The 13574-nt window shown below is 39.7% G+C and overlaps 1 protein-coding gene across 3 annotated transcripts in view; it reads right to left on the reverse strand.

Moving 5' to 3' along the window:
• Nucleotides 1–3202: 3202 nt before the first annotated feature.
• Nucleotides 3203–13574, reverse strand: part of LOC141265532 (uncharacterized) — a 52094-nt gene continuing 41722 nt past the window's right edge. For 2 of the 3 annotated variants that reach the window (XM_073678707.1, XM_073678708.1), the window contains exons 6-7: nucleotides 9806–9929; nucleotides 3203–4662 (exon numbers count right to left, since the gene is read on the reverse strand). In XM_073678707.1, the coding sequence (XP_073534808.1) occupies nucleotides 4488–4662; nucleotides 9806–9929 (299 nt within the window). In that variant the 3' untranslated portion in view covers nucleotides 3203–4487. Of the gene's footprint in view, nucleotides 4663–9805; nucleotides 9930–13574 lie in introns of those variants that run through there. The other variant, XM_073678709.1, reaches the window with a different exon arrangement.

Raw genomic sequence — 13574 nt, forward strand, 5'->3', positions numbered from 1 at the left:
CAGCGCAGGTCCTTCAGTCCACCGCGATCTGCCGGCAAGCGAAGACAAGCACACCGGGGGCCAGCAGAAGGTAAATATAATATTCATTTTTTTTTTTTTTAACAGGTTCTATGGTACCCGGGTCCGGTGGAGAGTCTCCTGTCCTCCACACCCAGGTACCATCCGCATTGAAACGCTTGGATTCCACATGTACAGACCCAGTGATGCAGAATCCATGCGTTCCAATGCAAGTCAATGGCGGCGAAAACGCCGCACTTCTGCAAAATAATTGGTAGTGTTGCGTATTTTTCCGCAATGATAATCCACAGCGGAAATTTCTGCAGCATGTGCACAGCACATGCGGATTATCATTGGGGAACATGGCAGACCTTCTACCAAGCGTTTTTTAAGCGTTTCTGCAGTGGAATTGCCGCTGCGGAAACGCTTAAAAAACGCATCGTGGGCACACAGCCTTATAGTGGAAATACAGCCTTCCTGGCAGCATGGCAGAGCTGACTGGGTCGTCTTGGACAAAGAAGCTACTGTTCCCTTCTAACACCTAGCAAACACATAACACCATTAGCGCTTTCTAATCTGTATACACAGCACATGTTCAATGCTTTTTATAGAACCATCAAGAAGGCAGACATGGTAATAAACCATCTGTGCCTTCTCTATGTAATCCCTATTCCTGCAGCTGCATGTTTGGATGTAGCTGCTCTACTGTGCACTGACATTTTACAACGTCAGAAGTACCGTAGTTAATCTTGTAATTTAAGCCTCATTTTTCATGTACTCAAAAAACGGTCTGAGTTTCATCAGTATTTGATTCAAGTTTCCGTGTCAGCTGTTACCATCAGTGATTCATCACTGACTTGCACATATGGTAAAAAAAAATTGCAAAGCTTCCACTATATATCGCAGTGCAGTGCTAACCACAGACAGCATACAGATGCCAACTATGTGCAGTCTGATTTTCACGGACTTTGACTTGTATTTGAACTTGTATGTGTATTAGGGACTGGGAGACTTTACAATTTTGCGCTTTGGCTTTTTTCTCTGCCATAACCTTATTTTTCCTTCAACATAGCAGAATGGGGTCTTGTTTTTTGTGGGATGAGTTGAAACTTTGCCATCATTCATTTTACCATATAGTGTGCTGAAAATTCTGAAAACATTTTTTCAAGTGCAGTGAAATGTCAAAAAAAAAATTCCACCATTGTCTTTTGTGGCGTTCTGTGTGCGGTAAAATATCCTTTAAATGTTATTTTCCAGGTCACTACACTTATAGCAATACCAAACTTCCAAATTCTTTTATGTTTTAGAAAAAAAAATTTGGTTTGTGCTGCGATTTTCTGAGGTCAGTAACTTTTTTTTTATTTTTCTGTCAATGGACCTGTGTTTTTTTTATAGTTTATTAGCTTAGACAATTAAGAATGTGGCAATATCAAAATATGTAAAAAAAAATGTATTCTTTACATTTTGCTTTTGGGGTTTGGGGAAAAAGATTTAAACTTTTATATTTAAATAATACATCAGAAGGCCCCTGGCACCTCCAAATCAAGTTTGGAAATGACATTTAAGATTGGAGCTAGGTACGATTGCATCAATTACTCACGGGTGCCAGATATGTAATGCAGCTGCCATCCGTGTTGTACAGAGCGGGCTCAGCTCCTGAGCCCGATCCATATAGTGGTGACCCACGGCTGCCTTACATGCACTGTTGCTAAGGGGTTAAGATGATATTTTGACTTATTAGTGTACTCAGACATTAATATTTCTGTGTGTAGTTGGCACAGGTTTCTCAAGCTTTTCATAACAAACAGTCCATGAAAAATGGATGGCATGTGAATGCTGTTCAATTTTTCTTCAGACCTGGAGACTTGCATTGGCGAGTTTAATCCAAGACTCGAATCAATATCGGACCACTCAGTCCGCAAAAATACAAAGACATGTGACCAATAGGTACGAACTCTGATAGTACTTGTACAGTAGTGTTCAAAATAATAGCAATGTGGTCAAAAACATGCGTTAAGCACAAAATATTTATACTAGTTTTTATTTCCATGCATTGGGAACATTGCACACTGTTTTCTAATTCAAAACACGAAGAGAAATAGAATTTTTAACTACTTTACAAAAAATAACAAAAAATTAACATTGGGCTGTTCTAAAAAATAGCAATGTCCGCATTTATCTTTACAAACTCACAATATGTGCTCTTTTTTTGAGGATTTAGCATTCCTGTGAATCACTAACCTAATATTTAGTTGTATACCCACAGTTTTTTGGAACTGCATCTATATCTATGTTGCATAGAGTCAATCAACTTCTGGCACCTGTCAACTGTTATTCCAGCCCAGGATGCTTTGACTACATCCCACAATTTTTTGGCATTTGTTTGCTTTGCCTCAAACAGCATTTTTGATGTCACCCCACAAGTGTTCTATCGGATTAAGGTCCAGGAATTGGGCTGGTCACTTCATAACCTCAATTTTGTTGGACTGGAACCAAGATTTTGCTCATCTACTGGTGTGTTTATGGTCGTTGTCTTGTTGAAACACCCATTTCAAGGACATAGCCTCTTCAGTGTAAGGTAACATGACCTCTTCAAGTATTTTAATATATGCAAACTGGTCTACGATCCCTGGTATGCGGCAAATAGGTCCAGCACCATAGTACTAGAAACATGCCAATATCATGATGCTTGCACCACCATGCTTCACTGTCTTCAGAGTGTACTGTGGCTTGAATGCAGAGTTTGGAGGTCGTCTGATGAACTGTCTGCAGCCCTTGGACCCAAAAAGAACAATTTTACTTTCATCAGTCCACAAAATGTTTCTTCACTTTTCTTCAGGCCAGTTGATGTGTTCTTTTGCAAATTGTATCTGCTTTAGAACATGTCTTTTTTTTTTAACAGTGGAACTTTGCAAGGACTTCTTGCTAAGAGATTAGCTTCACACATGCATCTTCTAACTGTCACAGTACTCACAGGTAACTTGAGACTGTCTTTGATCATCCTGGAGCTGATCATTGGCTGAGCCTTTACCATTCTAGCTATTCTTTGATCCATTCGAATGGTAGTATTCTATTTTCTTCCACGTCTCTCTGGTTTTGCTTTCCATTTTAAAGCATTGGAGATCATTTTAGCTGAACAGCCTATCACTGACTGCACTTCTTTACAAGTTTTACCCTATACAATCAACTTTTTAATCAAAGTATGCTGTTCTTGTGAACAATGTCTCGAATGACCCATATTTCTCATGTTTTCAAGGAGAAATGCATGTACAACATGTGCTGGCTTCACCCTTAAATAAGGGCCACCTGATTCACACCTGTTTCTTCACAGAATGATTGACCTCACTAATTGAACTCCACACTGCTATTATTTTGAACACACCCACTTTCAATTAATTAATCAAATACACAGACTCAAAAACATGCTGATCATGAATGCTGAGTCTGGTGGTTTTCTTAGAATCTACTGCACCAACTGGTAAATTGTTTGACATGTGGTAAGATAATTTATACCAAAAACAGTGATTAATCTGGTTAGTCATAATGAACTGCTAGTATTTTGAACACTACTGTATGAGAAAAACTGAATGATCCCAAAAGAGGACCTGTGACTATCCAAAAGTATGTATTATATGTTACCTGCTCTAAAAGTCACTGTTCTCCTGAATCTGGTATTGTTTTATTTTTATTGACGCGCTGTTCAGTTCAAGAGATATGGCCTCCTCTTCCTAGTGTGTAAATCTACTCTCTATGGGAATCTTCATGAGGATCATGTTTGCTTGGCTAGCAAAACTAGATTTACATACAGGGAAGAGGGGCCATGTATCAGGAATGTAGAGGTACTGGAACCCCCCACCCTCCCCTGGCATTTACACAGATGAAACAGTTACATAATAATAGCAAGTGATATGTCCTCTTTATATTACAGCTTTGTTAACTACTTAATGCCCCTCACATTTTTTTTTATTTAAAGGGGAAAAACAGCCCACTACAATGACATTACTCACTAGAACAGATAATCTGTGTCTTCTAGGACCCAGCAGCTCTCCTATGCCGGCAGACACCCAGCGATGAGGTGATCCCCAGCTCTTACATCAGCTGTGCCCATGCCACAGTACAACACACTTATTGAGCGCGGTGCTGCCAGTAAAATAGGAGTTAGAAGCAGTAATAAATAACTTCTTTCTTCTCCCCAGGGTCTGTGGCTGTGTCTGAAAACTGGGGAGACCTGACCTTACATCGGCTAGATTGCAGGAGCTTTAGCCTTGCGACATATTTACAATATCGTGGGGTTAAAGCCAAGACCAAGCGCTGTAATTTGACAACATCTGAGGTTAATAAAGGCTGCAGTTAATCAAATTAAATTACATCAAACACTTTGCTATAATAAAAGAATATATTATAAAACAATGTGACCAAACAGGTCATGTGCTATAAACTAAAAAAATAAGGTTTCATGTTGGGGTGATGGCTGCTGAGCCAGATATTTGTCAGCTGGTGGGAAGTTGCTTGCCGGATAGCTGGTGATCCTCGTTAGCATGATGTTTCTTGGTATGCTTGTGTAGCAATTGCTTGTCAGGAGTTGAATACTGACACAGGCTGCATTTAAACATTTCTCCAGTGTGATGACGACGTATGTGCAGATCAAGACTTTTCTTCTGAATACTAAAAATAATATTTTTAATAAAATACGTTAATAATGTTACTATGTTTGTGTTGAAGGGGGTATTACTAAAGCATTGTCTTTATATGAGATGATTAACATATTACAAACGATCTTAAAAATTAATCAACTAATTTCAGACTTTCAGGAAAGTATTCAACCACTGGAAGCCAAATATGACATATTTTCATGGCATCAAAGTTGTATCTAAGATGCTGACCTGTGGGATATATAGTTTTCAATCATTTAATTCAGTATCGTCATGTAAAAAGTGGCTTAAATACATTGCATGACTCAAAGAGATAGCCTGTTAGTAATACTCCCACTCCAACAGTGATTGAGAGGTCTACATTCATTTACAGAAACTCATATAGGAAGGACTGTCAGTTACTGTGTGTGGGGGGGAAGAAAGACTCGTAGGCTTTCTGTACAGAAACCTTTAATGAAAATACTAATAAAAATCATAGATGCATATATAACCCCCTTTATAACATAATGCTAAGGCAAAGCCACTTGAACTGAATGTGGAGAGGCTACACATTCTAACATAATCACCCAATCATATGCACAATTCATTCTCACCCACCCTTTGCCATTTTAAAGGGAATCTGTCAGCAGATTTTTGCTATGTAATCTGAACACAGCATGAAGTAGGGGTTAAACACAGATTTCAGCAATAACTCTCATCAAGTTCTGTGGTTTTGTTTTCTTATGATTGCTGAGACACAGCCACATGTGCCTCCTGGTCCGACACACCCCCTCCTGTGATAGGCACCTCACTGTCTGTGGACATTGTATACACAGAGCCTGGTGTGGGCGGGGTTAGCTTTCTCAGCTCTGCTGTATTGCTAAATCTAAAACATTGTGTCAGAACAGCTGCACCCAGTAAACTAAGCAATACAGTGTTGGATTCAGATTCAGCTTCTCTTTGCCTACATCAGGCTGCTCTCAGATGAGATAGCAAACACCTGCTGACAGATTCCCTTTAAGACCCTAAGAGCAGTTTCATGGCTAACAGATAAATGGAATGCATTAGATGTTAAAAGATAAATCAAATATGGAATTTATCATTGTTGAAATGCTCATAGATTTCTAGTATCATCCTAAAAGGGGACCTGTGGGAATCAAAATCTCTTTCTCGTAGCCTTTATTGGGGATAATATGTTACCACCTGGAGGCTGACAGTAAGAATACATCTTAGAAAAAAAACTGACTCCTCTATACCAGGCTACACCTGGGCAGCTGACACACAGGTCAGTGCAAATCAGTAGGGGGAGCAAAAGAAAGAAAAGCGCCCCACCCTAAATAAGGGAGGGTTCTGTGTCCTCCAATTAAGACTATGAGAAATAGATTTTATGGTGATTACCAAAAATCTTCATTTCTCAGTTGCTTTATTGGAGGACACAGGAAACATGGGACGTCCTAAAGCTGTCCCTGGGGTGGGAAAACCAATACCTGTACTGCAAAAAGAAGAATAGAAATCCCACAGGTCAATACCCAAGCCACTGCCACTTGTAGTACCCTTCTGCTAAGACTTGCATCCCTAGAAGCAAAGGTTAGAGCTTCACAAAGATGTGGACAGAAGACTTAGGCCCTATGGAATAGAAGAACAAACGCCTGGAGGCGTAATGCCTTGAGGGGCGCCTTAGCTTAGTCACTCCTTTCGCATTGGCAGATCAAAACCAGACAACAATTGTAGCCCTCGAGCCGGTCTGACATCTGCTAGAGCATACCGGGAAGACCCCTAAGGCAACCGTACATCCGACAGAGCTGTGAGAGAAAGGTAGAGCTACACAGATTGTATAAGAACCACTTTGAGAGATAAGAGGCAATGTGCCTAAAGGAAGGAGAGCAATCTCTTTATTAAGATGGAAGGCGGAGAACATGCCAAGGAGAAAGGAGGGAACTGAACGGAAGACCACCATGTCCCGGAGAAGAAGACAGACAGGTGAGAGCGCCCATTGGAATCTTGCCCAATGGAAAAAAACGCTAGACAAGTAAAAAAAAAAAATCACCCTGTGGAAAGCCGAAATTGAGTGATATCTCTGATCAGCCCGAATGGAGATGAATGAACGTAATCCAAGACCAGAATGAGGTCCCCCAGATCCAGGGGGGGCTGATTCTGTGGCCCCAAGTTCACCCTGCCCAGGCAAGAAGTCCTGACCAATGGTTTATAAGTCAAGTTCTGCTGGATCAGGATAGCCATGGCTAAAACCTGCCCCTTGGGAGTCAGCCCAGGCTCAAGACAGGCAAGCACAAATTAAAAAGGTGGATATTGGTATAGTAGTGCTGCCAATTTGTTCTTAGGTGAGAATCTGAGGTTTTCTAAATGTAATGGTGGAAATGTGACATCTAAGGCCCTTGTTCCATTATCCTAGTAATACAAACCCAATCTGAAAGGCCCAAAGCCTCCTGAACTATGGACCAAACAATCCTGCTGGTAAATCAGATGACCCAGAGATTAGGTAGAAGAGAACACCATTGGTAAAGGTTTATCTGGATGCTATGGGTGGTTCAGGGGTCATCTGCAACAAAGAACGGGAGTTCTAGACTCAATCTGAAAAATCGTGAGTTTAGCAGGCATTCAATTCTTCAGTCCAAACTGGGGAAGGAAAATCCTGTCTTGAAAGAGAAAGATCAAGCTTCCTTTGGAATGTAGAAGAGCCCAGACCCGTCACCTACTGAGGGAAACTCTAGTGGAGGAGGTAAGATTCTTGGGAGAACATCAGAGATGTAAAATCTCCAAATGCCCTGGCGGGCGAGACCACACAAGAGAAGTCGAACGACCTATTTTAATGCTGAACAAAAGTAGCGGAACAAAAGTACTGATCTAGCTACCTCAAAGGGAGGCTTCAATAGTCACTAAACACGTCTAAAAAGTGGTAAGCTACTCAGGGACAATGGCTCCACAAGGGCAGAGAATCTGGGGGACTCCTCAAAAAAATGAAGCCCACTGACATGAAGGTCAGACTGTCAAGGCAATACGGGATGACTCGACTCTATCCCATTGTATCTGATTAATGGTCTAAGATACCACTAACAAAGGACTCCTACAGGTTGGAGAGGTCTATGAGTGTGACCCGCCAGCATCCCGCACTGCAAAGCATAAAAGACTAACTGAGTGAGGCAGTCACCTCTGCCTCTAGAATTAGAGGAAAAGAAAAAGGTTAGTTCCTAACCTGCCTAATCAAGGCGAAGGCAGGTCTCCTACTTAGACTCATGTCTGCTTCCAATTGACACCAACAAATGAAAGCTGCACTCTGCAACACTACAGTATGCAAACATGGAAAATACGACATTGGAATTGCATTGCTGCTCTAGGAAAAAAAAAAGTTAAAATGAAGATGCTTAGCGTATAATATTGCCTAGTACTTAATATTGATGGCCTGTCCTTAGGATAGGTCATCTATTTAATTTTGGTGGTGGGGCAACACCTGGCACACCTGCGACCATTTGCTCTTGGTGCCGGCCGCAACTGAAAGTGATTAGTTGCAGAGCAGAACTACACAAGCACTGTTAACTCTATAGTGGCCACAGTAGGGTACTGCAGATCCACTGCTATTTAAATAAATAGGCGAGGATGTGCAGTACCTGGCAGCAGCTACTATAGAGTTGTTGGAGTTTTGTAGTTCCGCTCATCAAGTGGGTGCATTCGGCTGCCCCTGGCACCAACAACAGTTGATCAATGAGGGTGCTGGGTGTCGCATCCCCACCAGTCTGATATTTATGACCTATTCTATGGGTAGGACATCAATATAAAGCACCAGACAACCTATTTAAAGAGGACCAATTAGTCATAAAAAATATCCTAAAAAGTGTCAGTAGGTGATCTTCTAAGACTTATCTCAAATATATGTCATTAGCACAGTGGATGATTTCTCATATTATTACAGGACACAGGTTTTACTTTCACATTCCCAGAGTGAGCACAAAGCCTGGTGGAAATTCTATTCTCTGGGAAATACCAACTGTGAGTTGGTGGGGGTGAGAGGATTCTATGCATCATCTGAATGGCAAAGTAGAGCTCTGTGCTGAGATCTGTCAGGATTTGGCTTCATTTGCCATTTTATGGATTCGCTAGTCCACACAATACTATGGGAGAACGGATTCAATTATTTTTCTAATAAATTCTCCAAAAGAGTGTTCACTAGTGAATCCCATTGAGCAGCATACCAGGAAAATGCAAATCAGGTAGAAATTCCTCTAAACCACCAACCAAGAGTCTGAACTTTACTTCATACAGAATATTGTTATTTAATCAAACAAGATAAAGGAGGCTGCTTCTATTATTATTATTATGCTTCTAAAGGGTAAATTGGCAATAAGAGCAGCTTGTGAAGAGTTAATATTCTAGAGGAGGATAAAGCTGTTTGTAAAGGTTTAATCTGACAGCTACAGTGTCAGGGTTTACCTTTGTTTTTGAGGTTTCTAGCCTCCTGTGCGTGATGCTCCATATCCCATAAATACATCCAGTATGAAATAAGTTCATATTTGTGTTTGAAAGCTGCACAATCCAAGTCTCACTCACACAGTGGCATCTCCCAACTCAGAAGCAGGAAGTCTCTGCAGCTGTCAAACAGAGAAACAGTGGGGAGCCGACTTCACTCTCCCATTCTTAAAATGCCTGAGTTTTCATCACTACATTTCACAGGGTTTTTATAGTTTTCCTAATCATGTATATTTCAAAAATCTTTACATTTTGGTATCCTTTTACTTCATGAAGTTTTCCAGTAGGTGATAGTGCCTCTATAAGTTGCCATTTACTGATAAAAAGGATAATTGGTCTTTTTAATTTTCACCGCACATTACATATCTTTTTCTTTCGGATTTTATTCTACCTAGCAAAGAGAAAATTCACCAACTACCACAATGGCAAATAAAAAGAGTGAAGCAGTAATCCTTTAACACACATTAAATCACATAGATAAAGTTTGCAGCCACTATTTCATTATTTATAATAGCACTTATTCATATGTCTATCATCAAATGCAGAAACTATTATTCAGTCCTCTAAATTTACAGGTAAAAAAAAAGAAATAATCAAAATACAATATGATCCAAAAGCCAAAATGCAGGATGAAACAATTGAATGTATAGGACTTGTCAGACATCTTGTTTTACTAAGGAATAACCATATAAACTTACCAACTGTATGAACAATGCTGACACTTGTAAGGCTTCTCATGAGTATGAGTTCTGATGTGTCGACGGAGAGAACTAGCATCTATTGACGCATAGGAACATAGTTCACATTTAAAGGGCTTTTCACCTACAAAAATATGCAATAAAATAAATTATTAATTATATTAAATAATAATTAAACCAGCAAAATGCTTAAAGGGGTTGTTTTCTACCAGACAACCACTTCTTAAATACTAATGTGCCCTGTATAAAAAAAAATACCTACATACTCATCTGACCATTGCAGTCCCAGTGATGTCTGCAATAGGTCTCCCAGTGGTCATGTAGCATATATAGACATGAAGTTGATTTCTGGCATTATTGGAGCTAACGCCTGAAAAATTGCTCAAAAACCACTTGAAAGAATCTTCCTATTAATGTCTATTGAAAAATGACATAGCTGTTCATACGTTCAGGGTTTTGATGACCGGACCATTCTTCAGGTGTTTTCCTTTATGAAGCTACTTTATAACTTTACAATAGCTGTCAAAAGGAAAGCTACAAAAGCATCTGGCTGTTTTTTGAGCATTTTGCAAGCTTTTTTTTAAGCATTTTTGCCTCAAAATATGCTAGCATTTTATTCATCACTTAAAGGATTGGATTTGAAAACACTACAAAAACACATGCAAAGCATTTACAAGGAACACAACTTCTTCCCAATAATATTAACTCTAAGGCTGTGTTTCCACGATTAATTTTTAGTGAGTTTTTTACGTTGCATATTTTCTCTGCATCAAAAACGCAGCGTCTTACAGTTCCTGCAAAGTGGATGGGATTTATAGAAATCTTGTGCCCACTGAGCTTTTTTTTTACTCAGCGTAAAACTGACGTGCGGTGAATGTTTAAAATCTGCAACATGTCAATTTCTCTTGCGGGTACACTGAGCTTTATGTGCAGATTTTCCCCATAGACTTGCATTAGATGCGGAAAATCTGCAGGTAAAAAACGCACGTTTGAATAATGAGAAGAAAAATCCAAGCTTAATGAAATGGTGAAAAAAATGCAATTCCGCCATTGTTGTTTGGGTTTTGTTTTTACGGCGTTCATCGTATGGTAAAAATGACCATGAGAAATGATTGTCCAGGTCAGTCCGATGATGGTGACACCAAAGTTGCATACTTTTTTTCTACTTAAATGGTGAAAAAGTTCAGAATATTGTATAACATTGCTTTGAGTCACCATTTTCTGAGACCTGTAACATTTTAAATTTTCTATTGATGGGGCTGAGTGAGGGCTTATTTTTTGCATGGTAAGCTGAAGTTTTTATTGATCCCAATTTTGTGTACACACAATGCTTTTATTGCCTATTACATTTTTTTAGGTAGGCGAGATGACCAAAAAAACGCAATTCTGGGGTTTCGATTTTTTTTCTCTTTACAGAGAGTTAGCTGGTTAATTAATTTTAGATTTTAATATATCGGTCTTTTACTAGCACAGCAATATCAGAATTTTTGTTTCTTATTTTTAATGAGGGAAAGGTGGGGTTGATTTAAATTTTTGTATTTTGTTTTTAGATTTTTTTTTATAAACTTTTTAAAAAAATTTAACATTATTTTTTAGTCTTCTTGGGGGTCTTAAACCTGTGATTGTCCGATCACTTATACTGCATACTGCAATATTATAGTATTGCAGCATATAGTGAAAATCTTGGTCTCCTATGAAGCCAAGCCTATTGCTTAGCTTCACAGGAGTACAGAGATGACAGCGATGGGTGTTAGCAGGCCAATAGTGTACGCGTGCACTGGCACATGTCAATTTAAATGCCGATGTCAGAGATTGACAGTGGTGTTTAATAGCTGTGGCCAGAACTCTTATTCTATTCAGCTCCCAAGCTCCCTCCACAGATGAGGCCCCCTTCCCAGGACGTTAATACACGTCCTAATGTAGGAAGGGGTTAAACAACTGCTGATCGATAAATATTTACCGATCGGTGGTCATTTAATTCTGCTAGTCAGGTGGTGTAAACCTGCTTTAGGCCTGTATAGGCAAGTCTACATTATATATTAAATTGTATGTTATTGTAAATCTTATTTACTTTAGTTCTTCTTTTCACATTGTTATATCCCTTTTTTTACCAAAGTGAATAATAAGAAAGAGAATGATTGTTGAGTCATGAATAATAAATAAGGATGGAATGGTATTCTGCAGCTTGTCACTACTGTATGCCTTCTACTTTGGGTGGAAAGGTTTGTTTGCAGCTCCCAAGATACTCAGGTATGTTTCTTTTTCAGTCAGCTGTCATCAAGCTAAGATAATTAACCAATACATTTAAAGGACTTGAAGGAGCAAGAAAATAAAAATATTTGTAGAATTCATTTCATCACTTACATTTTTCTCAAGTATTTCACTTCATAAACAACATTAAGGCTATGTGCCCTCGATGCAGAAATGCTTCGGATTTTTCCTGAGCGTTTCTGCATCTCCCTAGCAGAAAAAAACGCATGCGGATTGTACATGTGGATTGTACATGCGGATTGTACATGCGGATGTGAAGCGTTCTTCACATGCATTTCCGCATGCGGGTTGTCAAGCGCTTTTCAAGCGATTTTAGCATCACTTGGAAAGTGCTTGACAACTTGGTCACACTATATAAATCCATGCAAACAGCATGGATTTATATAGTGTGACCCGAGAGAATGTCAAAAAATAAAAAATAAATCTATACTTACCTTCCGATGGCCCCCGGTGTCTTGCTTTGCTCGGTCCCGGCTGCCGGCAGATCGCGGTACACTGAAGGACCTGCCGACGTCAGCGTCGCGTGACCCGTCACATGACTATGACGTCAGCGCAGGTCCTTCAGTCCATCGCATGAGAGGAGGAGCGCATCGGGGGCCGCCAGAAGGTAAGTATATATTTATTTATTTTTTTTTTTTTTACAGTTTTCTATGGTACCCAGGTCCGGAGGAGAGTCTCCTCTCCTCTAGACCTGGGTACCATCCGCACATTAGAACGCATGCATTCCGCATGTGCTTATCTAGTGAAGCGGAATGCATGCGTTCTAATGCAAGTCAATGGCGGCGAAAACGCAGTACTTCCGCAAAATAATTGGTAGTGCTGCGTTTTTTTCCGCAATGATAATCCACAGTGGAAATTTGCACAGCACATGCGGATTATCATTGGGGAACATGGCAGGCCTTCTACCATGCGTTTTTTAAGCGTTTCAGCAGCGTATTTGCCGCTGCGGAAACGCTTAAAAAACACATCGTGGGCACACAGCCTAAGGCTATGTTCATGCGCTGCATTTTCGCTGCATTTTTTTCCGCAGGCAAAACCTGCTCTCTTGGCAGTAAAGAAGCTGCATACAAAAATCAGGTTTTGGTGCGTTTTTCAGGATCCCATATGTCAGCTTTACTTTCACCACAGAAGCATGAACATATGTCACCAATGCAAGACATATGTGAAACCATAAAACCATTTTTGGAAAAAAGGGCAATTTGATCAAATTATTTATTGGAAAAAGATTTTTATGACTGAAAAAATAGTGACTATTTTGAACAAAAAAGTTCATATGAGTTCATGAAAAATACACAATTACAAATGTAACAGCGAGGGGAGGTGAATTGGTCGGGAATAGTTTACCTAAGACATTGGCAGAGCATTAAGTTTGTAGGACACGATTCACTTTCACACTTTGATCAGCCCTTGACCTTGAGTTGATCAGGTATTGTTCAATTTCACACCTTTTCAGCCAATGTTTATTTTGCACACATCACTAATTTAATTAAACTGTATT

Source organism: Phyllobates terribilis, unplaced genomic scaffold (assembly GCF_046119375.1).
Source record: "Phyllobates terribilis strain yellow unplaced genomic scaffold, ASM4611937v1 Scaffold_4__5_contigs__length_816908805, whole genome shotgun sequence".
In the NCBI taxonomy this organism is placed as follows: domain Eukaryota; kingdom Metazoa; phylum Chordata; class Amphibia; order Anura; family Dendrobatidae; genus Phyllobates; species Phyllobates terribilis.